General features: G+C 42.4%; 1 protein-coding gene across 4 annotated transcripts in view; it reads right to left on the reverse strand.

Moving 5' to 3' along the window:
• ABCA1 (ATP binding cassette subfamily A member 1) overlaps positions 1 to 18224 on the reverse strand; it is a 325465-nt gene that overhangs the window by 58326 nt on the left and 248915 nt on the right. For all 4 annotated transcript variants that reach the window (XM_045042502.1, XM_019816257.3, XM_019816256.3 and 1 more), the window contains 2 exons: positions 5275 to 5367; positions 650 to 890 (listed from right to left, as the gene is read on the reverse strand). In XM_045042502.1, coding sequence (XP_044898437.1) covers positions 650 to 890; positions 5275 to 5367 — 334 coding nt within the window. The remainder of the gene's footprint in view (positions 1 to 649; positions 891 to 5274; positions 5368 to 18224) is intronic.

Here is an 18224-nt window from a genome sequence, read left to right on the forward strand (position 1 = left end):
TGATGGTACACACACACCACCATTAACAGCTTTTTCAGAGGCCATGTGGTCTACCAGAAAAAAAGCACGGGGCCAGGCAGATCTGGGCTTAACATGGGCTCTTGTGGATTAGCTATGGTGTGGCTTTGACTGAATCACTTAACCTCTCTGAGCCTATAAAACGTGGGGTTACACAATGTTCCTTGCAGGGTTACTGTAAAGGTTAAATGAGATAATTTGAATAGAATGCCCAGTACATAGGAAATATTTCCTAAATGTTAGCTCTTATGGCTGTTATTCTGTTATTTTAAAGTTTTTATTATAAAGCATGCCTGTGAAAGGGACGGGAAAGAAAAAGAAGACCCTTGATTTCTCTGGGAACTCCCGTCCACCATCCCCCAGGAAACTGGGGAGGTTGGCTTTCAATCTCTCATGCATTTGATAAACACACTATGCACCTGAGATGTGCCAGGCTCCATTCAAAGAAGTGAGGACAGTCAACTGATAAGGAAAAGACTCCTCTAGGAGCTCAGTCTGGTGGGCAAACAGACTCCTAAACATCCAGCACTGGGTCAGAGGATAAGGGTAAGCACGAGGAAGGAGGGACACAGGATTGAATCTAAACTAAGTGGGGGCTGGGGCCAGGACTGCCATCTGCACAGACACTCACTTGTAGAATTGTCATAAAAGGTGCCAGCATCTTCCTCAGTGCCGTTGCCTCCAAAGAGGGCTTTGTAGTTGTTGTCCTCGTACCAGTTGAGGGACTTGATCTTCAGGCCCCCACCCTCTGGATGGCCACACACAATGCGGGACACAGCCTGGTAGATCTGGGTGGAGGAGCTGGAGCTGTTCACACTGGTCAGGAACATCACCTCCTGCCGCATGTCACTCCAGCTGCTCATGCTAAACAGCTGGTGCCAGGGACGGGGGAGGGAAGTGGGAGGGAAGAAGGTGGGATGGGGGAGGCAAGTGGGAGGGAAAAGGGTGTAGCAAGGGTTGGGGGAACAGAGAGAAAGAAACATCTTATTTTCTTGACCTCTCCAAAGCCACATCTCAGAACATCTCGGTCCTGACCTCTTAGTCTTGTGATAGGATTGCCAGAATCTTGCAACTCCATTGGTGGTCCGGGGACCAGCAGCAAAGTTATCTGAGAGGTTGTCTGAAATGCACATCTAGATCCATCAGACTACAATTCAAATCTGCATTTTCACAAGATGCCCAGGTGATTGGTATGCAAATTAAAAGATAGAGAAGCACAAGCTAGAAGTCAGTGAAACCCCTGGTGATGGGCTTTATTTCCTCTGGATTATCTTCTGGTTTGTAGAAGAGAATACTTATCCTGAATAGCTCTGTGTTTAAATACATCCATCAGGAACTGCTCACGCCCTCCAGCACGGACTCATTTCTAAAACACCTTAAACTTCCCTGTGGAAAGAGAGGAGGCCTCTGCCCCTTGACAGAAAAGGTACTATGTGTCAAATCCCCCATCCTGGTCTCAGTTAAGTGTCGGGAACACAAGTATAAGGTGGGAGACCCAAGGCTGAATCCCAGCTCCGTCTCATTAGCTTACAGCCTTAGAAAAGTCATTTCTCTGAGGGCCCAACCTCTCACCAAGATGAAGCTAAACAGAGTGTGGAAAGGAGTAAATTGCATGAAATAGAAGAAAAGGCCCTGCAAAGAACTGCCCCTGCAAGGGAGGAGTCAGATGCCCCAGCAGCCAGGGACGACATCTGTTACTTACACCCCAAGCACTTTGTCTCTTATACAAATGTTCTCCAGCACCTTGTAAAGTTCTCGGCCCAATTGTTCTTATCATTAAATATTTATCAAGCACTTTGCATTTATACACATTTCACAATAAATCCATAATAAATCTTCCTTGAAATGTCACAAGTTCTCAGCACCCAGAAGACCGAGCCATAAAGCGCAGAGGGGAGAGGCTGAGGGGCCCCACCCACAGCCTGTGGAAGGCCTAGCTTCCAATACCATGGGCCCAGTTTTGTACCACACAGAGCCTCCTGGTTCTTCTGTGGAACATGGTCCTCGATGCTGTAGATCCTGACTTTGCCTTCTGCCTCCAGAGGGAAATCAGGCACTTCTAGGAGTAGGTCAGAGGTCACAAACATTTCTCCCTCCAAAGAGGGAGCGTGTGACATATACCACAAGAACACAATTAGGTGACCAGCTTTTCCTTACTTTATCTTTTCATAACCCGGATGAGGTCTATCAACCGGAAGACAGAGGTAGCCAGACCTCTTTTTGTTGGGAGGTGAACAGCACCGGAGATTTTTTAATGAAAGTAAAAACCACTCATATCTCTTTTCACAGGCTGCCTCACTACCACCAGTCCACCATACCCCAACAGAAAGAACAAATTTCTTCCCATATAAAACCAGCACATCTTTGGACAGAGGCACCAGAATGACTGTTATTCCGAACTGGTGGCTCTTCCGGGCACCTGTCTTGGGGAAACTCCTACTCATTCTTCTACACCTCAGCTCAGGCTCCACACTCCTCTGTGAAGCACTCCTCCTCACAGAGAAGGGTGGTCATTCATCCTCCAGCCCACAAAAGATGGTGTTAGATAATCACCTGTGGAGTCAATCAGTGGCTGTCTGATCGCTTTCTCAAGACACTGCAATGGCCCCTTTTTCCTTGACCCCTGCCTAGTCTCTTCTCAATAGAACAGCCAGAATGTCAACAGTCTCATACTCCAAGACCTGTCATGTACCCTCTGCTCCAAACCCTCCACTAGCTTCTCATCTCGCTTGGCATAAATGCAGCCTTACCAGTCCTGCAAGGTGCTCACCACTCCTTCTCTGACCGCAGCTCTGAGCACCTTCTCACCTGCTCATTCTGTCCTGGCCACACCATACTCCCTCCTGGGTCTTTAAATACATTCCTTAATCAGGTCCTTTCATCAACATCTTTGTTATCTGTGGCCCCTCCTGCTTGGGGTGGACAACATATGGCCACTTCTTCACATTCAAGTGTCACCTCATCAGAGAGGACTTCTCTAATGACCCCCACCTTTAAAACAACACCTCATCACCCTCTATCTTTCTGACCCTGCTTTATTTTTCTTCATTGCAGTATGCCTGCTGTCACATCATATGCTTCCTGTTTATTTCTATCTTCCACCATGCAAGCTCCATGAGAACAGGAAAGCCAGTGTGCTCACTGATGAGACCCTGACATCGAGCAGTGTCAGGCACCTGGTAGGTAACTGGGATGCGGTTCCCTGCCCTGCCTTTCCAATCTTGTCAGACACACCTTCCCTGTCACTCAGATGTGGAGCTCATGCCCTGTCTCACTCATCCAGTTCCTAAAGTCCCCATTTCTACCCAATTGCCAGCCCTATTGTTGCAGATTTCCTTCTTTGAAGGATATCCTTTCTAGTCTAGTCCAGTTTCCATAAGAGCTCATCACACAAAAAACAGGCTATAGCAGCAAGAACGTGCAATTTGTAGTCTAACAGTGCTGAGTTCAAATCCCAGTTTTTGCCAGTTAACTAACCAAGTGACTGGGCAAGTTGTCCAACTTTCCTGAGCCTCAGTGCCATCTGTAAAATGGGCACAGTAAGATCCATTTGTCATGCAGATGATACAGGGAAATTGGGTGAAACTACAGGAATCAGGGGAGGTCCTCAAAAATTGTTACCTCCCTTTTCCTTTTCCTTTCAAGGGTTGTGCTTTGGTCGAAACATCCAACTTTCCGTCCAAACACTGAATAGATACACACGTGCATTTATTTACTTATTCTCTCCCATTTGTCCCAGGGAAATATCAAGTTAGACAGTAAGTAATTCGTGATCACAGGGACTTGAGGGTGTTGCCACTGAGAGGGGTGGGTGGCCCTTGCTTGACCTGGACCAGGGAGCAAGCAGGGCACAAGGAGGCAGCTGACAAGAAAAATAATATATTGCTCAGGTGGAGAGTTTCTGCCTCATCAGCAATGGGAACATCACGTTTCCACTAGTTTTCTTACCCAAGACAAAAGGCAGACCTGGGATATAAGAGAAAACACTGTACCCAAGGCAAAATTTAGAGACAGCCTCCCACATCATGGTCTCTGCTCTGCTTGCTCGAAGGCCAGGAGGGAAATAGTACAGTGTAGGTCAGTGTCTGCAACAGGACCGTAGAGAAATGGCTATGGATTTACAGGTCAGTTCCTGTTTTTCTTTCTGCCTCCTGGAAGAACACCAGGTGACCCAGATTCTCCACCCACAGAAAGGTCACCAGCATTCACAACCAAAAGAACAAATGGCAGGCTGGAAAGGACTTCTCCTGAAAGGGACCCAAAATGCAAGGCTCTTCAGTCAGACACCCATGAGCAGAATTCAAAGAAAAAAGAAAACTGAACTAAAAGCAATATGCCAAACTGTCAACACGTGTTTGATCTCTGTTTTTCCAAACATCCTGCATTCTCCACAATGAACATACAATACTTTTATTCTCAGGACACTAAATTTTGGTACTCAAAAAAAATTTAACAAATACCAAAACGATTTAGAGAAGCAACTCAAAATAAGGCTGGACCAAGTTTGAGAAGGTTATTCCTGTCTGATGTCCTGGACACTCAGGCCTGATTGCTTCTGACTGCCACCCCTCGGCTCAGCTCCTTACACACTGGGCTCCCGCTCCTCCTCTCCAAGTCTAATCTGAAAGAAGGTTGGGTGTCACTAAGGTGAAGCACACACCGGCTGGCAGGCAGAGGGAAGGGTAAGTGATTTTACAAGTACCTACAGGCCTCCTGATCTTGTGAATAGAAGATTGGTCTAACACATTGGTCAGGCAATATGTGGACCCAAAAGGCAAACTCAACTTAATGTTTGTCAAGGAAGGACATTCCCAAAGGTGAATCTAGAGGCCAGGTGTTTACAGGGAAAGGTCTGAATGAGGGGTACACAGTTCATAAAATGACTGGCCTCACTATTGGAAAAGAAATACAGAGAAACGTTTGGTAAGACAAATGCAGCGCATGGATATGACGGGAATAATCCTCTTTCCCAAGGAGTCATTAACTAGGGGCAGAGAATAACAATGAGAGAAAGTTCTAGACCAGGTATTGGGCCTTTAGCCACAAACTAATTGCTCTGAAACATCTCTGCATCTTGGTTTCTTCATCTCTAAAGTAAGGAGCTCAAACCAGTTAATTTTTAAGATCACCGATGCTTCTAAAATTGTTTTTATGTTTCACATGATACTCAAATCAAAAGGACTCTACGCCAAACTTGGGGTGGAAAAGAGCCACAGTGGATGGTCTGCCTCCTGGTGTTAGAAAGACACAACTTACCTCTTGGGCCAGAGTCCCAAGACTATCCAGCAAAGTTTTTGTGGCCTTAGTCAGTTCCTTGCTCAGGACAGGAGATGTATAGTTTAGTTCTGTCTGCAATGAGAAAAAATACTTTGTTTCTAGGTTCAAATGTAAACCGGAAATGTCTATTGAAAATAAAGTTAATTAAAACCATTCACCATCTTGAGTTTAAAACACAAGAAACCTGCTTCTAATCAAAGTAAAGACACTAAAATTATTCTAACTGCAGGTTTGCAAGTTATTTCAGATAAGAATTACTAATGCTTTGATGAATGCTTTTAAGTAGTGTAGAAATATATATTGAAAACTAGTTGATATGCAATCGATAAAAATATCTCATGCTGGGGATGTGTGTGTGTATGTGTGTGTGTGTGTGTCTGTCTGTCCAATTCAACTTTGACCATAAATTCCCAAATCTGCAAGATGAACGGAAGAATGACTTCAAGAAATAAGTTTGTAATGGCTCACAAGAAAGGAAGAAACTGAAGTTGAAAGCTGGCAAAAGCATGGAGAGGAGAAATTCTCCCATTCTGCTCAAGTCAGCACTATTTGTAACACTGGAAATTTAATACAGAAGGCTTATTTTTATGCCTACTTTTAGCCAGATCTCTGTATTTACTCCTGTGTCTATTTCATTGCTGTTATAGCCCACCTAGCTTCACAACAAATGTAAGAAAATAATTAATTGGGCCCAAGGAAAAGGTAAGTTAGGGCAGCAAGCCTAAGCTAAAGAAGAAAGAACAGTGATGCACAGACTCCGAGGCCAGAATTCCAATAGCTGAGGAGCCTAAAATTTAGGTTCTGGGTTTTTAGGCTTCCAAAAAGAAAAGGATATAGGGCCAGTTTCATCATTTTTATTTGTTAAATAGAAAAACAAAAGTCTTCAGGGAAAATCCATCTTTCCTTGGTGCTTCTATAGGCACCATTTTCTTTAATATCAGACATCTCTTTAATCTAGAGGAGTCTGGGCTTTTTTGCTATTTGTCTTCTATAGGGGCATGTTGTGAAATCATAACACACACTGCAAGGAAAATAGCCAGAAGTAGATGGAGTTCATCATGATCTCAGAAACAGCAGCCTGGGGAAGGATTTCCTCTAAAAAGAACTCTAAATACAGGGGTGCGTGGGTGGCTCAGTCGGTTAAGCATCCGACTTTGGCTCAGGTCATGATCTCACGGTCCTTGAGTTTGAGTCCCACATCAGGCTTTGTGCTGACATTTCAGATCCTGGAGACTGCTTCGGATTCTGTGTCTCCCTCTCTCTCTGCCCCTCCCCTGCTCATGCTCTGTCTCTCTCTGCCTCAAAAGTAAATTAAAACGTTTAAAAAAGATTAAAAAAAAAAAAGAACTCCAAATACAGAAGATTAAGTTCGTATAATCATGACGATCATCATGTCCAAGCATAATCCTGAATGTGTGTTTCTGATAAAATCTGTCTAAGGGTTCTAGGAAAGAATTTGTCCAGCCTGACTCATAAGCTCCCCTAGAATGGCTTGGTCACCAGGGTCCGCTTTCCCCGACTCCCAGTCCTCGGATGGGCCCTTCACCACTATACTCAAGTAGGTCTCCTTGACGCAACTCACAGATTACGTTAACAATTGGTCCTTCCATTAAGTAATTATGAGCAAAAACAAGTAGGACATTTTTGGTTTTTTTTTTTAACTTCCTTACTTCAGGTTCACATCATAACTAAAGGTTATCACCTTAAAAGTCGACCCTACAGAACCTACAGTAAGGAAAACTTTTACAAACTAAGAGATCTTAACTGGAAGGCAGAAGAGGTGAAGTGTTTTTGTGCTTACCATGAGGGCCACAAGATAAGGCATGATCAGGACTGTGTAGCAGAAAAATGCCAAGTTAATTTAATGTACATTTTCAAAACTTAAAATTTGGTAGTTAACCCATTTCTTTTATAAAGTCTGAATGGAAATAAGATTCTGAGGACTCTTGTCACTCTGCCCCTTCTTCTCTGGTTATGGGGACCTGGGGTGGCTACTGAACCCCGGGCAAATGACTCCAATTCCCCATGCCCCGTTTCCGCAACTGTGCAGTGCAGTTCATGATGTGCAGGTATCTCAGCACTGTCAAGGACACTGAATTACAGGCCATGTGCAGAGCGCCTTACGCAGTGCCTGGCACATAGCACGTCCTCACAATTCTCAGAAATTTCACCCCTGCCTTTCTCTTCCCTTCCTTAAAAGTTTACTACCAAAACTGAAGGGTTTTCCAGTTCCAGAAAAGGCATACATCCTCCCTTCCGCTTCCTGGCTAGCTCTCCAAGAACTGTTTCTCCTGTTGAGAGGCCCGCCCTCTGCTAAGCAGAGAGCTACCATTGTCCTCTCAAAGCACATCAGCCACACCCAATGTAGGATTACTAACGTTAATACTCTTTAGTGCAAGGCTAAGACCTAATTCCTGAAGGCTTGAGATGAAATGCTTCTTTCTTCCCTACAATCCCTTTTTCTTAGTGTTTGCAAAACTGAAACAAAAGATGTTAAGTAGATGAAATGTATACTATATTAAGTAATGTTCAATGGATGAAATATAAATATTCTATTTACATCACACATATACACACACACACACACACACACACACACACACACACACATAAAATTGCCCCAAAGCTGACATTTAAATTGAAAAACCTGAAGGAAAAGTCATAACCTATGTTTAGGTATATGTGTATATCTATACCTACATATATATATACACACATATAGGCACACACACATTTATCTTAATGCACATGTATGTGTACCTTCTATATATAGTGATACTGATTTTACCTTTACAGCAAAGGTATAGTATTTTTTCCTAACTAGATCTATTTAAGCAAAAGAAGTGAATCTACAAAAAGGAAATATGGCATTACATGGTACCAATGGAACTTGACAGAATTGTGAATGACCAGGTTTCGCTGATACAGTGTGGTCCTAGGCGGCTTGTTAAACATGCAGTCTCCCAGCCCTCTGCGACCTACTGATTCAGATGCTAGACATGTGAGCCAGGAAGCCTCAGGACTTTTTTTATACATAGAAGTTTGAGAACCACTACGCCAATGGCCCCTGGACAATGTTCACGCCTTTTTTTCACAGCATGCTTTGCACAAAGGTGGTTGTTTGTGCATTCCACGTCTGGTCAACACGATGCTATCTGCTTTGGATGGTGAAGCCAGTCAGTTCACCTGGACTTGAATGGGATCAGAAATGGTGCCAAATGCAGAGGAGGCCAGAACACCACACCAAGTGAGTGGCTGGGCAGCCACTAAGTGCAAAAGACCAGGTATCTAAAACCTTAGCTAAAACACTGGCTTGTTGTCACCGGTAGCAGTCATCTTTCCCCTGAAGGGTACAGATCAATTGGCAGTTCATGTTGTTTTCAGACTAGGTCTTCCTCACCTGAATGAACATAAACTTGCATAGGTAACAATTTTTCCATCAGGTTTTTCAACTTAAAGGTCTTACCTTTGGGGCAGGCTTATTCTTCTTGTTTTAAAAGCTACACAATTCAGCAAAACTCCATGCGTATTTCACCCACGAGCAACACAGTGGACCACAGACCTAAATCTAAGGACTTCATCACAATTACCGTGGATATCAGACCTTTACATATTCAGACACAAATGGAATACTGCATCTTACTATGTGGCTGCTGTCAGTGGTCTGAGCTCTGGTTGGTTTAAACTGTTCCCAGGTTTTGGTCTCTAAGAGAAGCATTGGCTGAATCCTTCCGCAAGTAATAGGACAATCAACATCATTATTAGGATCTCTTTTTACACTAATTGTTGAGATTAAATGCTCAGTGTTCATGAACGTAAGTACTGGCAACCTATTGCCCATACAAATAAATTCCCACTTTCGAAGATGTATTGGTAGAGTTGTACACAAGTGTGGGTTAACATTACAGGGTTTAAAAAAAAAGAACACACATATACCATTCAAATTCAGCATCGTTTAAAGCTCAGATTATCCAGGTATTTTGCTCAGGACTCATTTTTACTTTTCTGTGTTTGGAAAAGTAAATACAGGGAACAGACTGATGAGAATCTGCGAACTTAATAATACAAATTCATGGAGAAAGGATGGGCTAATCAATTAGTGTCGCTGGAACTAGTCATTCATGTAAGAAAAGTTAATATTTTGTATCTCACACCTCTATATAAAATTAAGTTCTTGGTAAATTACAGAGCTAAAAGTAAAAAAAGAAAAGTTACAAATACATAGCAGAAAATGTACTTATGAACTTGGGGTGGGAAGGCCTTCTCAAAATATAAAAAGTCCAAACCAAGGTGGCAAAAATGACTCCAACTTTTAAAAGCAGAAAGTAGGCACCAACACACACCATAAACAATGTGAAAAATCTAAGCCATAGACAAATGGATTTTTTGAAGTTTAGGTATAGGGGCATCTGGGTGGCTCAGTTAAGCGTCCGACTCCAGCTCAGATCATGCTCTCGTGGTCCGTGGGTTCTGTGCTGATGGCTCAGAACCTGGAGCCTGCTTCGGATTCTGTGTCTCCCTCTCTCTCTGCCCCTCCCCCACTCTCACTCTGTCTCTCTCTCAAAAATAAACATTTAAAAAATTTTTTAAAATAAAATTTACATATAAAAAGGGAATACCATGCAACATCTAAGATGAATCAGATGCCACATGTATCAATAGTGATAAATCCCAAGAACAATGCTGAGTGAAAAAGACAAGCCGCAGATCAATATGCACATTTATACAACGTGAACACTACAAACCAATACCATATAATGTTATTAGCAGAATGCAAAAACATATACATGGTACCAAGCATAAAAACATGGAACTCCAGGATCGTGATTACCTCTGAGGAAAGAGATGGGGACACCCATGTGGCATCGAGGATACCTGTCACGTTTTCTTTCTTGAAAAGAATCTGAAGCAAGCAAGGCAAACGATGGATGATGAAACAGGGGTGTTCTTTATACTATTCTCTGTGCCTTTTTGTGAGTTTTAACTGTTTCATACTTTTCTTTTTAATTAAATGAGACATAAAAAAGGCAGAAGGAGGAAAGGATGGGGCGTGGGCAGGAGTTAAAGAAGCATAAAGAGTGTAAACTGGCTTGACTACCTATCAAGCTGTGAAAGATGTCTAAATTCCCTAAATAAAATTAACCCCAGGAAACATGCCCTAAAACCAAGCCACAAAATGAAGCCTGAGAACCATGTGCCTGTACCTACTCTTAACTGTCGTCTCCTGCTAATACTTGACAAAGGCAGGCAAAGCTTGCCAACTGGTATTTCCAAACACTTCCAGTAAACAATTTACAGTTTTGAATTCCTACTATTATTTTCCTAAACAAAAATATTCCCTTGGCTATGAACTCCTGTAAGTCTCCCACTGACCACAGGAAGCAAGTGAAAAAGACAGTAAGTGCAAAGCTAAAACCTTGAGCCAGGGACTATATGACCTGTGTGAAGCTAACCAGAATTCATGTATTATGAGATATTTTTAGATCATAACTAAATACTGTAATATCATTACAGGAAGAACAGACAAGTGTGTATTGTATTACTTGAAGGCTCCCACCCATTTCTGCAAAATGTGTTAATCGCAACAGTGCAACATTGCCTAAAAGCATGACATTATGGAATGCTGGCCCAAGAATGACAAAGGCCATTGTGCCCCCGTCTTTTCTGGGCCTAACAGACAATTTCATTACAGTCTTTCATCCTACTAGCTTAACTAAATTGTAAAAGACTGGAAATTAAAAAGGCAGTAACCTAGCAAAGTCAATTTGACTTTGATTTCTGAGCTGGTGTTTTATTTCAACTCAGCATCCAACATCGTTCCTGGCACAGAATAAGCTGGCACCCAGGAAATGTCTATGGAAGAAAAGCCAAAAGCAAGAGAAAAGCCCAAGAGATGGTCTGGTAGGAGTCCTGCCTCAAAGGGCATTTAAATTCACCTCATCAAGTCACCCACCCTCCGGAACATTTGGGTGGGTTCCCTTGCTCTAAGGATGAGGCCCGTCGGCCTAATATAGCTCCTCAAAGTTTACCTCAGTTCATCTGTGGTCACCTCCACAATCTCATCTTACTATTCCTTCTCCCATCAAGCTTCCCATAGCTCCATCTGCTCCACCAGAAACTACTCAGTGATGTGCAGTTCCCCTAAATACCACCTTCTTCATACACAAACCATGTCTTCTGTCTGGAACTTCTTCTCCCTGTTCTTTACCTGGCTAACTTTTATTCTTTAGGTCCCAACTTAACAGAGGCTTCTTTCCTAATCCTCAAAGACTGGGTTAGGAGGGCCCCATTGAGGCCTGCGTACTGGGAGTCAGTTGACTCACTTGTCCTTGCAAATGGTGAGGGCTCAGATTAAGGCATGTCATTGCATACCCTGCCTTTTGAACGTAGATGAAACTGCTACCATCACTGAACAAGGTGAGGTCTGGGTTCTGTCCAGCCTGGTCATGCAGATGTGGGCAGCTTGCCAATACTTTATCAGTCACCTCAGAACAGTCATGATCTGGTTTCCTTTCCTCAGAAGGGAGGAAAGTTGCAGGGTTCGGCATCTGCAGTGTTTTAAGAGTGACCAGTGAATTCTTGAGGAGGAGCCCCTGGTATTGGGCTGACCGATTTGGAAAGGCATGAGAGTTTCTTCTCATGCACAGATTCCACACTGAACCAGTCTGTGGCCAGCCAAAACCTGCTGGCAAGGGACCCTCAAGGATGCCCAGTGGTACATCGACCTCCTCACCTGGAATCTGAGAACAGTAATCCCCCCACAAAACTACCATACAACTGTCTATCAACTCTCTTCCTCCCCCAGGATGAGCCCAAACCTGGCTCTGCAGACATTGGCAGCGAAGGGTGACAATTCCTGGGCTTCTGCGGCCTTCCTTTTTGAGGATGCATGTGCTGGATTCCTGGCCTGTCCCATTCACTGCCCAGCAGCAGGGAAACAAAGAAAGCTGTACCTTGCTCACCACCGTGTCCCTGGCCCAGTGCATGGCACAGATTGGGGCTCAATATTTGCTGAATGAATTAATTTAAGTGTTTGCTTATGGATGATCACTATACAAAATAAAGACTGGGAGAGAATATTATCAATGCATTAGAAGTCACAACCAAATAGAAACAGAAGAGAGAACATCTGTGAAATTAAGTCTAATTGAAAACTCTTTTCAGTTTATAAAAATCTTATCCTCATCCCCCAATTTTTCAGGGACTCTACTACCAAATAACGTGGGTGTATATGTATTTGAATAAGATTTTCAATACAATGCACAATTTTATTTTCCCCCTGCAAATGCATGTTACTTTGGGTTCCTTAGGACATTTCAAACCTCTCTTAAATTCCCTCAAAGTAGGCTAAAAATCTCTACTTCACTTTGCCCATATTCAGAAAATCCGACTCAGGGCTAGGACAATATGTTTTAGTTCAAATTGAACATAAGTAAGCCAGATACCAGGCACAAAGACCACACTGCCCAGAAGATATCCTATCTCTTTCCAATGATTTACATAACAATGAAGTTTTCCTTTGAGGAATATTTTAATATTTCTTGTCAAAGTAGGGAACTATAAAACTCCTGTCTGAGGGAGGAACTAATCTTTTAAAAACAATTCAACAATTTAAATATTAAGTTTTAAATGTGATGTGTTTAATGCATTAAATACTTTTTTGCGGTTTCTTAACAGTTAAATACATCTACTACCACAGAATTTAGGACCAAATAAAATCTAAACCTTTATTTAAGAAATAGAGTATATTATGCTAAGTGAAATAGGTCAGTCAGAAAAAGACAAATAGCAGATGATTTTACTCATATGTGGAATTTAAGAAACAGAACAGATGAACATAGGGGAAAGGAAGGAAAAATAAGATGAAAACAGAGAGGGAGACAAACAGTAAGAGACTTTTATTTAAAAAAATAAAAAAATTAAAAAAATTAAAAAAAACAGAGCCCGACACGGGGCTCGAACCCACAAGCTGTGAGATCATGACCTGAGCCAAAGTTGGACGCTTAACCAAGTGAGCCACCCAGGCGCCCAGACAATAAGAGACTTTTAAATACAGAGAACAAACCAAGCGTTGCTGGTGGGGTTTTGAGTGGGGGATGGGTTAAATGGGTGATGGGCATTAAGGAGGCACTTGTTGCGATGAGTACTGGGTGTTACAGGAAGTGATGAATAACTAAATTCTAGTCCTGAATCATTATTATATGTTAACTTGGATTTAAATTTTAAAGAAATTAATAATAAAAAAAAAAGAAGGAATCTAAGGTCCAAAGCGGGGGGCGGGGGTGGGGGGAGTGGGAGGAAGAGTGGCACTCTTCAAGGAAAAAATAGTATAACTGAGGCAAAAATGTCTGTACAGATAGAGTTGAATAGTCCTATTAACACTCTGCTATATTCACCAATTTAGCTCTAGTTGTGTGCTTCCCTTTACCTATAGGAATTAAGTAAACACAGTCTTGAGAGTCAATCCTTGAGGTATGTCATTTACCAAATGTAAGGATTGCAGCTGATTGCCAGATGAAAGCATGTACTGAAAACAGGTGTACCATCTGTTTGATGGGCAGTACCATCAAACAAGGCCAAACAAAATCTGATACCTCCCACAAGCGTCTGAGTTTTATGCAGGAGAAGAAAAGCAGCTGTTTTCTACTGCAAAAAAAAAAAAAAAAAAAAACTCACACAAATGCTTTAAGGGCTGGATGTGATAAGTTCAAGTATGCAGCCCCAAAAAGGAATGAGCCAAGCCCCATCTATATTCTAAGCCTTTGTCTAAGGATCAAGAAGACGCTAAACAAAGAGCTTTCAAGACAAGAATGACTTCGTTCACCCCTTCTCCATCTGTTCCTTCAATCTATACACAGCCCAGCTGTGAGATCACTGGTCTTCTAGGGACCTCAGGGCACCACTCACTTTACCTCCTTTGTCCCATGAACTGAGTTCTGCCTTTGCAAGAATATGCTGCATGTATCAGAAGACATGTGAACAGAACTCTTTGTTCTACAGAAACAGAACTTTCCCTTCCAGGGTAAAGGTATCATCAGAGGTCAAGACGATCTAACTACATGGTTGTGCAATACCCAAGTTGCTACGAAGATGGAGAGAAGTCCGTATGCTTTTCCTTCCTAACTCAAGAATCAGACACCATTTTCACATCACCAAGACAATGGCGAGCCAAGACCAGAGGGCAAGCCTATTTAACCCCACATTCTTTCCACCATGGCTTACAGTGTCCCACGCTGGCAAAGATTGTTGTTAGGGAGCTTCTGGGGGTTCGTTAGTGAAGCTGGAATGAGAGGATAGCCCTCACTCTACAGACCTAGGACCTGTGAAGTATTCCTCAAATTCCCAATGTCAGCCTAAAAGTTGGTTCCCAGTGCCCACTAGAATAAAAGCTCCACGTGCGTTTGTCTGCCATGCTCATGGCTGAAGCTTTGGTGCCTTACAACAGTCTTTTAAGTCACATCTTGTTCAGAGACATTCTACTTCACAAAGTCACTGCTGTCTTTGGTTTGTGCATTAAAAACCCTAATGGGTAGTGTTTATTATGCTTTAGAGTCTCTCTCAGAATATGGGCAAGAAAATGTACAGAGCTGACGAGGGGTTAATAAAAAGCCGAGAGCACTGAGGAAGCACTTCAAAGACATAATGAAATATACCTTTCGGTTAAAAGACATCTGTGGCAGGATGAGTGCCCTCCCCAAAGCAGTCCACATCCTAGTCCCAGGCACCTGAATATGTTAGATCACATGGTAAATTATACTTTACAGATATAATTAAAGTTATAGAGGTTAAAACAGGGAGATTATCCTATATCATCTAGATGAGTCCAATCTAATCACATGAACCCATAAAGTGAGAGAACTTTCTCTGGCTAGAAGCAGAGAGATGTGGCAGAGAAAAATACAGAAATTTAAAGCATGAGGGGGTCTTAACCCACTGTGGCTGGAACAGGGGCCACATGAAAATCATGGGAAGGAATGATGGCAGCCTCTAGGACCAAAGACCCACCTCTAGCTGACATCCAGCCAGGAAACAGAGACCTCAGTCCTACAACTGCAAGGAACTGAATTCAGCTAACAACCTGAATGAGCTCAGAAGCAGAGGCATCCTCAGAGCCTCGAAAAAGGAATACAGCTCTGTAAACCCTTTGATTTCAATCTTGTGCAACAATAAGGAGTAGGCCCAGGTGAACCACACTGTACCCAGACTTCTGGCCTACAGGATTATGAACTAATAAATTCATTTTGTTTTAAGCTGCTAGGTGTGTGGCTATTTGTTACAGCAATAAAAGAACAAATGCAATCAGCAAGGACTTGACAAGAGAAGCAGATCCCTCTGGCCAAAATTTGCTGATCCACTAATATGGCTCCTTCTTGCAGTCCAAAACAGATTGGAAGTTACTGGAAGACAGCAGAGAGAAGCCCCCATATAGATTTCTCCTGTCTGAGAAAGGTAGGTGCTGCTTCAGGAAGGACCCACAAGGAAGGCAAGGGGAAGTTCGCCTGCCCAGCCAACTAGAACAGCCAAATCCACCTTGCTGAGCAGTGAGACAAAAGAAGTCACTGCTGGGTGCCTGGGTGGCTCAGTTGGTAAAGCATCTGACTTCACTCAGGTCATGATTTCTCAGTTCATGAGTTTGAGCCCCATGTCGGGCTCTCTGCTGACAGCGTGGAGCCTGGAGCCTACTTCGAGTTCCGTGTCTCCCTCTCTGCTCCTCCCCTACTCTCTCTCTCTCTCTCTCAAAAATAAATAAACATTAAAAAATTAAAAAAAAAAAAAAAGAAAGAAGTCACTGCTAGATGGCTACAATCCCCTGCTAGCGGTTATCTCAATGGTACAAGTACTATGAACACAAGTCTCCCTCCATAAATGCATGTATCCTGGACATATATTTCATGTATTGACCTAACCTTGTACTCATCAGAAGCCATCTTTGTGAGGATCTCAGCACAGTCTAGCTCCCAAAACATACCTGACATATAAAATGAACTCAACATAGTTCAATAAATGAATAGGTTTTTAAATTAAAAGAATGCCTAATGGAAACCACTATTAATCCCAGAGAACTTTAAGGATGCAATAGAATTCTGACATCCAGTATTCATTTTCATTCAAGGTATAAATAATTGAGGTATGCTCCTGAATAAGAATCTAGAAGGTAAGAAGCCTCGACAATATCTAGGCAAAGAATAAAAATTTTCACTGAAATGTTCTTCAGAGCTACTTTGCTTGGTTAGGATGGATACCTAACACCGAAGAAAATTTCTATCTCGCCAGCAATTGCCTTCAGCATGAAAACAGTTCTAGTGATGATTAACTTTTATTTACTGAACACCTAATGCATGCCAGACCCCTTGTCATGTTCTTCATATGCACGACCAATGATCATAACAAAGGGTAAACTAGATTATCTGTATGTAAAAGAAGAGGAAACTGAGGCTTACTGACACTAAATTTATCGAAGGTCACCCAACTGGTAAAACTGCTAAGGCCACGTTTGAACCTAGATGCAGCTGACCTCAAGCCCATGCCCCCACCACTCTGCCATACCTCCCCCATGTTGTCTAAACACTATTGTCCAAAGGTCATCAGGAGACAGAGGAGGCCCAGGAGAAAGAATATCTTGGCTGAAGAACAGGGATACATCCATACCACCACCGACAACAACAAAAAACAAAAAAACAACAAAAAACAAAAATAAGAGGAGAAATGCTTCAAAACAGGTCTTCCTGTCTTTTCTGACTTTATGGAGACAGAATTTTCAGCAACAGCAGACAGGCAGAAGCAGAACCGGAAATACTCCCTGGGCATAAGAAATGTGCAAAAAGCATATGGCAGTGACCTTAATACCCAGTCATAAATCAAGAAGACACAACTACACCAGAATGGGCTGCAACATAGCTGACAGTGTTGATGGCACATGTCCATGTACCCTATCATGCCAACCCTCCCAACCAGGGAGGGATTTTCGGTTGAAACCTAAGTTGGCGATTGTCAGAGCACGAAGGCTGTGCTGTCATTCTACTTGGAGTCCAATTCAGACATTGTGTGAGTGGAAGGATTTTCTGGGTTGTGCACACAGTAAGTGTTTAATGATTAAACAGAAACGAATGATGAATGGGCACCAATGTAAGTTACTAGGACTTCTAAAAGCACCCGTATTTCCAAAATGTGCATCATTCTGGCTGAGTGAACATTTTTGCCTTGTACTGAAATAAGGCAAAACAGCCAAAACTATACAAGGAAATGGTCTACCATTTATAACCATCTTTCTGGCACAATGCAACAAGTGCCAACAGGCTACGTGTCTGCACAAATGAGCTAATGTAGCCACGGAGACCAGTCATCTGGGACTGCAAACATCCACATTCAGAAATATAGATCTTATTTGAAATTATACTATAGAAACATTAACCAATAGAATGCCAGACTATTGAACAAAGCAACTCAGTATTTTTTTCTAACTGAAACAGAAAATACTACTACTGGAATAAAACAAAAACATATCTTAGGGCACCTGGGTGGCTCAGTCAGTTAAGCGTCCCACTTTAGCTCAGGTCATGATCTCACAGTTCGTGAGTTCAAGCCCCACATCGGGCTCTATGCTGACAGCTTAGAGCTGCTTGACTGCTTCAAATTCTATGTCTTCCTCTCTCTCTGCTCCTCCCCTGCTCACGCTCTGTCTCTCCTTCAAAAATAAATAAAAACATTAAAAAAATTGTTTTACAAACTAAAACAGATCTTAAGCATTAGGCCTACGCCCTTCATACCAACTGGTTCACCATCAACCTTGCCACAAAAAAAAAAAAAAAAAAAAACCTAAAACTCACCCATTTTTCTTACTACCTACTCAGGCAGAAGCTACAGCATCATAGAGTCAAGGAGGATACAAGAACTTTATTTTTTTTAATTTATAATAAAAATTTTTAAGT

This window comes from Felis catus, chromosome D4, assembly GCF_018350175.1.
Source record: "Felis catus isolate Fca126 chromosome D4, F.catus_Fca126_mat1.0, whole genome shotgun sequence".
NCBI lineage: Eukaryota > Metazoa > Chordata > Mammalia > Carnivora > Felidae > Felis > Felis catus.